General features: G+C 36.6%; 1 protein-coding gene and 1 long non-coding RNA gene across 2 annotated transcripts; both read left to right on the forward strand.

The window, feature by feature from the left end:
- Positions 1-617: 617 nt before the first annotated feature.
- Positions 618-2,949, forward strand: LOC141627127 (uncharacterized). Its single transcript, XR_012536686.1, has 4 exons — positions 618-864; positions 1,025-1,267; positions 2,468-2,545; positions 2,703-2,949. It is a non-coding gene; the product is annotated as an uncharacterized LOC141627127 (long non-coding RNA).
- Positions 2,950-7,281: 4,332 nt separating this feature from the next.
- On the forward strand, positions 7,282-8,333 carry LOC141629372 (uncharacterized). Its single transcript, XM_074442388.1, has 2 exons — positions 7,282-7,639; positions 8,272-8,333. Exons 1-2 carry the CDS (start codon positions 7,282-7,284, stop codon positions 8,331-8,333), a joined length of 420 nt encoding a protein of 139 aa, XP_074298489.1.
- Positions 8,334-9,782: the final 1,449 nt, after the last annotated feature.

Below are 9,782 nucleotides of genomic sequence, written 5' to 3' on the forward strand. Positions count from 1 at the left end.
GAAACTATTTAAAAACGTAACAAACCCTTACTCAACAGAGTAAGGCCCATTCGATAGAGTACTCAGAGACTCATAAAACCGTAGTATTACAGTAATAGTATTAATTATATTAATATGAATATTATTGATTTTAATAACTATAATATTCATAATAATAACAATAATGAGGATGATTAATTAATAATAAAGTAATAATAATAATAATAATAAATAATAATAATAATAATAAATAATAATAATAAATAACAATAACAATAACAATAATAATAAATAAATAAATAAATAATAAAAATAATAATAATAATAAAAATAAAAATATTAATAAATATATAATATTAATAATATTAATAAAAACTATTAACTTTAAGATTCGCAAAATTGAAATTGACTGAATTTAGAGGAGCTGAACTGAAGCTGAGCTGAGCTGAACTGAATGAAGCTGAGCTGAGCTGAACTGAACTAAATATAGCTGAGCTAAACTGAACTGAGCTGAACGGAATAGAGCTGAGCTGAACTGAACTGAACTGAATAGAGGTTAGTTGAACTGAAATGAGCTGAAAATAAGCCAGAAAAAACAGGGCCTTAGTCTAATGAATTATGGGTTGGAACTATTCATTAATTATGAGTTTTAATTGGATGTGGGTTGGAGTTGTTCATGAATTAAGAGTTTGAATTTCTACTTAATATAGGGGTTTGTTTGTATTTGGAACTTATATGATGGTGTGGGAAATTTTTTTACTTGTATAGCATGTTCCAATCAATTAAACTGTGCATCTTTGCCTCATATCGTAAATATCAGGATAATGATTATGAAGGTGTTGTAACTCCTAGTAAAAGACAGCCATCAAAATCCTTACTAATTAAGTAAGTTCAATTTTCCCCCTAAATCCTTAATGAATGCTTTTAATTCATGTTCTTTCTAGTGTTTTTGGTTTGTTTAATCTTGCTTTAGAGTAATTTTTTAGAAATGGATGAAACCCCATTGATTTTAAGTTTATGTGCTTGTTTGTTTCACTTGGAGAAGATAAGGTTTCGAGATTATTGATTTGGCCATATGAGAGAAATGTTGAATTGGGATCACAAGGGTAATTGGTTATAATTCAACCACCAAAGGAGCATTCACTCGTTGAGTCAGTTTAGAAATGTACTTGATCGCCTTATGACAGTCCCCACAAATCTGAAGATTCTTGAACACCCGTATTGTAGCTCCGGCAATAAGCTTTAACAACATGTACGCATCTGCAAGCTTATCTCCAAGCTTATCACTGTGAGTCGGCAAACTTTACTCTTTCTATTCTGACTACATATCATGCAATACATACTTGGTGTCAGGAATGTAACCCAGTTTCCTTAATCTTGGTCCCAATTGCTCAAGATAAACATAATTCTTGTGCGTCCGGGTGTGTAGTGTCGTTCACCAAAAAGGACATGAACCATATTTTGAACATTTATCCAACTACAAGCAGGATCTTTCTTCACCCCTCTATCTCTCATAAGCAATCTCATCTTGCCACATTATTCCATTGCCCTGCAGCAGCATACATATTTGACAGAAAAAGAATGTTGGTTTTATCATATCCTTAGCTTTTGATGAGATCTTTTTGAATGAGTGATTTAATAGATGTTTTTTTTTTCCTGATGAATTGTGAACTAGTACAAGTATTTTGGAGGTTTCTCTTCTTATTTATGTGTTTGTGTTTACTAGGTTCTTCTGATCTTCAGTTATTGTCTTTGCTTTGCTGCATCTCAGAGTCAGAGTACAAGGATGTGAGCCGTATGCCTTTTTTAGTCGAGCGTAACCCAGACCGCATACTACTAACCCATTGGCACGCCACTTGAATCTTGCCCACTGTCAATGTTTTAACGTTAATGGACAAGTCAAGAGTTGTCACAACTCTTACTCTTCTGAAGTCTCATGTTTTTAGTTTAGTTTTTGTTTTTGCTCCAATGTCTCTACAGGCAAGAGTGGAATATCTTAGAAATCTTGTTCAGCCGAGTCCTCGTATGTACACAAGTAAAGGAATATTTATTTTATAATCATACAGGTGTATTTCTTAATAACTCATTATGACTGACATGTATTTTTGGAGTAATATAATACTTCTTGGCTTGGCTCTCGCATTTATCATTCAATCTTTTTGAAGTTCTCAATTAGCTTCTCATTGTCGCCTTACTTCTCGTCTTTGCTCATGGTTTGCACGTCAACAACCTTTTTGTTCTACTCTATTTGCTCTTTGAAGAGTCTTAGATTTGTCTTTAGTTTTCGTATTTTTCATGACTTTTGTCTACTTCTTTTGTATTGTTGTCTTCCCAATGTTGTGGCAAACAGAACCCTTATGTTGATCCGATTCAAATAGCCCGGAATCAGTAAATTTTCAGGAACGTCTTGTTTTCCGCCTTGTTCTATTTGGTATTTCCCATGTAGTATTTATGATCTACCAAAATTGAAATTTTGCTCTTTCTTCAGATTACAACGGTTACCTGTTAGATTTCTCTAAGGAAGAGCTTATGAGGCACTGGAAAATCATGCCCAAGCACGTTTGTGGTGAGCTGCTTCCCAATCACACTTGTTTGTTTTGGTGGAATTTTATCTTTGTACAATATCCATTTATCATGTTCATAAAACTTTACTTAATTTCTCAAAGCTTCTCGCCTCTTAACTTATCTTTACTTTAAGTAATGTCTTATGTCTTAACATATAGGAGGGAGCGCTAAATTGGGTCACAAGACGCTTCATGGATCTTTAAGATATTTTTGGGCATATGAGATCTTAAGTTGTATTGACATTTGAAGCTTATTTTTTTTTGGTTTGCCACCAAAGCATGGGATTCTTTTTGCCGAAGCTTTAGATGTAAATGTTTTAGCTTCTTAAGGCTTTATTTTTGGTACAAATTAAAACTTCTTCGTGGTGGATGAAATATGTATTAAGAAGCATATCGTATGTATTAACCTTAATGATGGTATATATATATATATATATATATATATATATATATATATATATATATATATATATATATAGTAATAAGATCAAGTGAGTCCATGTCTTACATTTGAGTCCATAAGTTCCCTTTAGAGCCATTAGATGAGGAAGATGGAGGGTTGAGATTGGAAGCAAAAAGTAGGGGATTAAAGCTCATTAAACCCACTCTCTCACTACCTATACTAATTAATCACTAACTCTTCCTAATTAACTACTAATTTAATATATATACTTTTCCAAACACCACTTCTCTCTCATATCTCATAATTTCACTCATTTTTTATCTCTCAAAAACCTCTCCTCTCTAAAAAACCAAACAAATTCAAAAACAAAAAAATCAAAAATTTTCCCCCCCTTTTCTCTCCAACCCAACCCACCGGTACCACCGCCTCCCGCCACACCACCACACAACCACAGCCCGCACACCCCACACACCCCACAGCCCACCACACCGCCGCACACCCCACACCCCACACCCCACAGCCACCACCGCACACCTCCTCTCCTTCCTTCCCCACACAGCCGCACACCCCACACCCCACCGCGACAACAACACCACCACGCACCTCTCCTCCCTTGCCTCACCACCACCACCGACGACCCACGACCCCAACATCACACGTCCACCACCGCACACACAAACAACCACGACCTCCTTCCTCCACCGCCTCACCTTCTTCCACTCCACCACACGACGACCACCAGCCGCCTCCTTTCCCACGGTCCTTCCTACTCCACCACGACCTTCCACTGCCCTCCCCTTCTCTTTTTTTCCAGATCTGCCGCACCTCCCCTGCCGACACCACCGTCCCTCAGCCGTCCTCTTCTCCTTTTCTCCCTCATTTTTTTTTTCCTTTTTTCTTGGTTTGTTCTCAGTTTTTAGATCCACTTTTTTTTTCAATTTTTGTTTCTTGCTGTGTCGTGTGTCGTCCTCTTCTCCTTTTCTCCCTCATTTTTTTTCCTTTTTTCATGGTTTCTTGCTGTGTCGTGTGTCTTTTTTCTTTTTTTTTTCTTTTTTTTTGTGTATTTATTCCACATTAGTCTTGTTGTACCAAATCTTGTCTTTTTTCTTTTTTTTTTCTTTTTTGTGTATTTACTCCACATTAGTCTTGTTGTACATATTTCTTTCAAATTTCCTTTATATTTTTTCCTAGATCTTATTTATATTTTGTGAGATCTCATTTTTTAACTTTTTTCACTAAATTTTTTAGTCTTGTAACTTGTTTCGGCTAGAATAACATTTTTTCGGCTAAAATTACACTTTTTGTTGTTAGAATTACACTTTTTTCTGTTAGAATTACACTTTTTTTCTGTTAAAATTACAGTTTTCTTCATTAAAATTACACTTTGTTCTGTTAAAATTATACCTTTTTCTGTTAAAATCACACTTTCCTCCATTAAAATTACACTTTTTTATGTTAAAATTATACTTTTTTTTGCTAGAATAACACTTTTTTCGGCTAAAATTACACTTTTTGTTGTTAGAATTACACTTTTTTCTGTTAAAATTACACTTTTTTTTTGCTAGAATAACACTTTTTTCGGCTAAAATTACACTTTTTGTTGTTAGAATTACACTTTTTCCTGTTAAAATTACACTTTTTTTTGCTAGAATAACACTTTTTTCGGCTAAAATTACACTTTTTGTTGTTAGAATTACACTTTTTTCTGTTAAAATTACATTTTTTTCTGCTAGAATAACACTTTTTTCGGCTAAAATTACACTTTTTGTTTTTAGAATTACACTATTTTCTGTTAGAATTACACTTACCTCTATTGGACTAATGTTACACTCTCAATGGACTTGGTCATATTTTCATATTCTCATTGGACTAATGTTACATTCTCAATGGACTAAAATTACATTCTCAGTGAACTGAAATTATACTTCTCTGGACTAAAATTAAACTTTTCTGGACTAAAATTACATTCTCTTTGACTAAAAATAACAATCTCATTGGACTGAAATTATACTTACCTAGACTAAAATAACACTTTTTGTCATTAAAATAACACTCGTAAAATGCTAAATTACAATAACTTGTGATAAAATGATTGAAGTTAAAATCACTCGGAAATATTATTCGTTAAAATCACTCGGAAAAGATTTAAGTTAAACTTGTAAAACGCTAAATTCTCGAAAATATTTCTTAAAATTACACTTTTTGCCGTTAGAATTACACTCGTAAAATCCTAAAATGTCGAAAACTTGTCTCGAAAAAAAAACAAAAAAAACGAAACAGTCGAAAACTTGTCTCGAAAAAAAAAACGAAACAGGAAAAATGTTAACAAAATTTTCATAAACTTTGAAGTATAAGACAAAATATGGTGTTAATTGTGAATGATAATGAATTAGTGAATGTATAATTAAAACTAGAGAGAGAAGTGAATTAATTAGTGTTAAGTGTGTTTTTTGCTTTCAATCTCAACCTTCCACCATGCATGATCCAATAGTTGTGGGAGGGACTTATGGACTCAAAAAAAAAGGGACTTAGAAGAACTTGACACTATATATATATATATATATATATATATATATATATATATATATATATGGAGTCGTTTGGTTGATCAAGGAAATTCAACTTCCTAGAAACTTGCAATTCATAGGAATTAAGTTCCATTATCTAATTCGGGTGAATTTGACAAAGTTGTTTGGTTGTCCGTGTAGAAATTAAATTCCACAGGAATTTCCAATGACCAAGGGGGGAGTAGCTAAGCCACTTCCCACATCATGTAGGCATTGGAAGTTCCAATTCCTACATTCTGCCCAAAAAATGGCAACCAAACAACCTTATTTTTTTAAAATCATGGGATTTTCTAATGCCTGTGTTTTTCAATTGGTAACCAAACGACCCCTATATATTATATTATGTTTTTTTATGAGCTCGCGAAAATGAGCTTACTAGAATTTCGTAGGAGGTTGTTTTAACTAGACACATGCATGGACGCCGCAAGGGATATTATGAAAACAAAACCATCATTTCGTATTTTAGTCAAACAAAACAAGTATTGTGCAACGAAATGTTTTGTTGCACAAAGTAGCTGAGGATGGGCAACGGTGAATGTTGTCATTGCACATATAGGAATGGGCAACAAACAACGTCGACGCCAAAAACGCAACTTATGGGCGACAAACTCATTCATACGGTGCACAAACACTTAATAGGGCAACAATACTAGTTTGTTGCACAAAGTAAATTATAGGCGACGAAGAACTATGTCGTTGCACATGCTACAAAGGGCGTCGAGGCTAGGACGTCGAACCCACGACGACTTGGTTTTTGTTGCACAAATGCTTGGGCGACGAAAAACATGCTTTGTGCGACAAAATTTTTTGTTGCCCAAAACAGTTTTTCTTGTAGTGATACCTTCGCTACCAAGGCCACATGTATGTCCCCGATGTCGTTGACTTCAGGAAGAGAGTGCTTGATGAGGCTCATTTGTCCTCTTACTCGATTCACCCCGGAGTTGACAAGATGTATAAAGATTTGAAACTTCAATTTTGGTGGCCCAACATGAAGAATGACATCGTAGCTTATGTTGGAAGATGCCGCACTTGTCAACCAGTGAAGATTAAGCATAAGAGACCCGAAGGTTTGCTACAACCCTTGGATGTTCCATTGTGGAAATGGGAATCCATCTCCATGGATTTTGTCAAGGCATTGCCTAAGACCGTTGGTGGAAAGGATGCCGTTTGGGTAATTGTGGATAGGTTGACCAAATATGCTAGGTTCATTCCTATTAAAGAGACATGGAATTTGGATCGTCTTGCTAGTGCTTATGTAGAAGAGATGTTCGATACCATGGTGTACCTAAGGAGATCGTGTCGGATCGTGACCCTGGGTTTTGTTCAAGATTTTGGAAGGCCTTATAAGTTGCTATAGGAAGTAAGTTGTTGATGAGTACCGCTTTTCATGCCGCTATCGACGGACAAACCGAAAGGACCATTCAAACTCTTGAGGATTTGTTGCGTGCTTGCGCTCTTGACTTTCATACTAGTTGGGAGAAGAGCTTACCTTTGGTGGAATTTTCCTACAACAATAGTTATCATGTTTTATCAAGATGGCCCCTTATGAAGCCTTATATGGGACGAAGTGTCGTGCCCGATTTGTTGGGATCAAGCAAGTGATGTTCGCGATTTAGGACCCGACAAGCTTACCTAAACTATCGACCAAGTGAAGCTCATCCGTGAGAGAATGAAAGCCGCCCAAGATCGACAAAAGTCTTATGCCGATGTTCGCCGTCGACCCTTGGAGTTTGAAGTTGGAGATAAGGTGTTCTTGAAAGTGTTCCCGATGAAAGGAGTAAAGAGGTTTGGAGTTAAAGGGAAATTGAGTCCGAAGTACATTGGACCTTATGAAGTAGTAAAAAGGATTGGTGTCGTGGCTTACAAGTTGGATTTTCCCCCGAATTCGGGTAAGGTTCATGATGTTTTTCATGTTTCTCAACTTAGGAAATACATTAGCGACCCAACTCATGTGTTGCAAAGTGAAGTTCCCGAGCTTGAGCCTAGTCTTTCTTTTGAAGAAAAGTCAATTCGCATTTTGGACAAGAAAGATAAGAAGTTGAGAAGTAAGGTTGTACCCTTAGTAAAGGTTCTATGGAAGTGTTGCAATGTAGAAGAAGAGACGTGGGAGCCGGAAGCTTCTATGCGTATCAAGTATCCGGATTTTTTTCCTTGAGGTAATCACCCTTACTTCAAGTTTTAGGGGCGAAACTTTTTAAAAGGGGGGATGATTGTAACAACCGCGTTTTTCGTTACGACCTTAAAAATTTTTTTATCGCTTTATTCGAATAATTATAAATTTTTTTAAAAAAACATATATTTATAAAATATCGTCGTAGTCGTATAACGGTAGTAATAATATAGATAATGATAATAATATTTTCCGTCTTGAGTTATAGTAGGCTTGAGACGTAATTTCTAGTAGAAATCGACTCATTTAGAGTTGTTGGGCCTAATATGCCTTATGGGCCTTTTTCCTTCTCTTTTCTCTTCACAAAACCCTCACTTAAACCTCACAACTTCATATCCTTCACTTATAATTTCTGAAATTTTGCAACAAACACACAACCATTGTTACTCCATCTCCACTCAACCCTAAAATCCTCATATCTCACTCAATTCTTCACCAATTTCGTTCATTCTCGTGCCATTCTTCTCCTCATCTCGTTCTCCTTCTTTCTAATTAAGTAAGAAAGATGTCAACTTTCCTCATATTTCTAAATTCTCATCTTATGAGGATGTGAATTCTTGATTTAATTCTTTCATTTCTTGTGTTTAGGGGAACGTCTAGACAACCCGGAAGAGGATTCTTACATTGTTGACGACTCATTAGAAGATTGAAGTGCACATAAGGTAACGATGATGGGCTACTCGACATACATGTCAAATTTGTGTGTTTTATGTGTGGTTGGATGCATACAAGTGTGAAAGTTGGTAACTTTCATGTTTCATTTCATTATTGTGTTGAATGAATTGGTTTTATGAGCATTCTCATATGTTTGAGTGACATATTATCTTATTTGGAGGTTCATGATTGATGTCATATGTTTAAATCATCCCAACATGCCAAATTTTCTGAGTATTTATCTCATTGGAAGAGTATAAGATGTTTGTAGTTAAGATTGACAAGCTTTGAATTCATTGGATACGTGTTTATTGAAAAATGCATGTACAGTGTCCCTCTGCCGGTGGGCCGGCAGCCGGCCTCCCAACCTGCAGCGAGACTTTGTATTTTTGTTGTTATAAAAATTTTGAAATTTAGTTACAGTGCGTCTCTGCCGGTGAGCCGGCAGCCAGTCTACCAACTGGCAGAGAGCCCACGTATATCTTGTGCATTTTATAAAGTAAGAAGGTCCCTCTGCCGGTGGGTCGGCAGCCGGTCACCTAACCAGCAGCGAGACTTTGTATTTATTGTGTATTCTTTGAAGCAGGGAGGATCCCCTGCCTGTGAGCCGGCAGCCGGTTCCCCAACCGGCAGGGAAGCCCTGAAGGTTTTTGTTGACTTTTGACTTGGGACTTGAGTGCCCATCCGGTGGGCCGGCAGCCGGTGCCCACGCTGGCTGGGATCCCCTGATGTTTATTATACACATGTGCTTATACGTAGTTCACATGAATTGTTTACGTTATGTTTGTGCAATCATTGTTGCTCTTATTTGTGACCCAAGTGTGACCTTTTTCATTGTGTGACGACTTGACTTTCCTTATTTCCTCTTTCGGGCCTTTGGTTACGGTATGTGTGCCATGTTTCCGGACTTGGGTACCCTTCAGCCTTTTTCGGACCTTTGGTTACGGTATATGTGCCATGTTTCTGATTTGGGGTTACTCGACCTTTGGTTACGGTCTGTGTGCCATGTTTCGAGTCTTGGATACGGATTGGTTACCGCATGTCGAATCGAGTGACGTCCTGTAATACTACGGATTTTATTAAGTTTCATACTCGACCGAGTAGGCTCTACTCGGCCGAGTACTGTTAATTGTAGGGTCTGTTTTGGTTCTGCTAAAGAATACTCGGCCGAGTATGGGAATACTCGACCGAGTAGAGGATACTCGGCCGAGTATAGCTTTACTCGACCGAGTATCCGGTCTGGCGAGTGTTGTTTTAGCAGTTTGATACGGGAGTGTTTAGGGTTATTTTTATATTTACCGTCAGTTTTTAAAACGTCATTTTAACCCTAATCATTTTACGATTACCTTAATTACTCTCTAATCACTCCCTAATCATTCTCTAATCTTCTGTGTGTGCAATCGTTGCGACCTTTACGTGCAATCTCGCATTCTACTGTTGGTAAG

The sequence above is a fragment of the Silene latifolia genome, chromosome Y, assembly GCF_048544455.1.
Source record: "Silene latifolia isolate original U9 population chromosome Y, ASM4854445v1, whole genome shotgun sequence".
In the NCBI taxonomy this organism is placed as follows: domain Eukaryota; kingdom Viridiplantae; phylum Streptophyta; class Magnoliopsida; order Caryophyllales; family Caryophyllaceae; genus Silene; species Silene latifolia.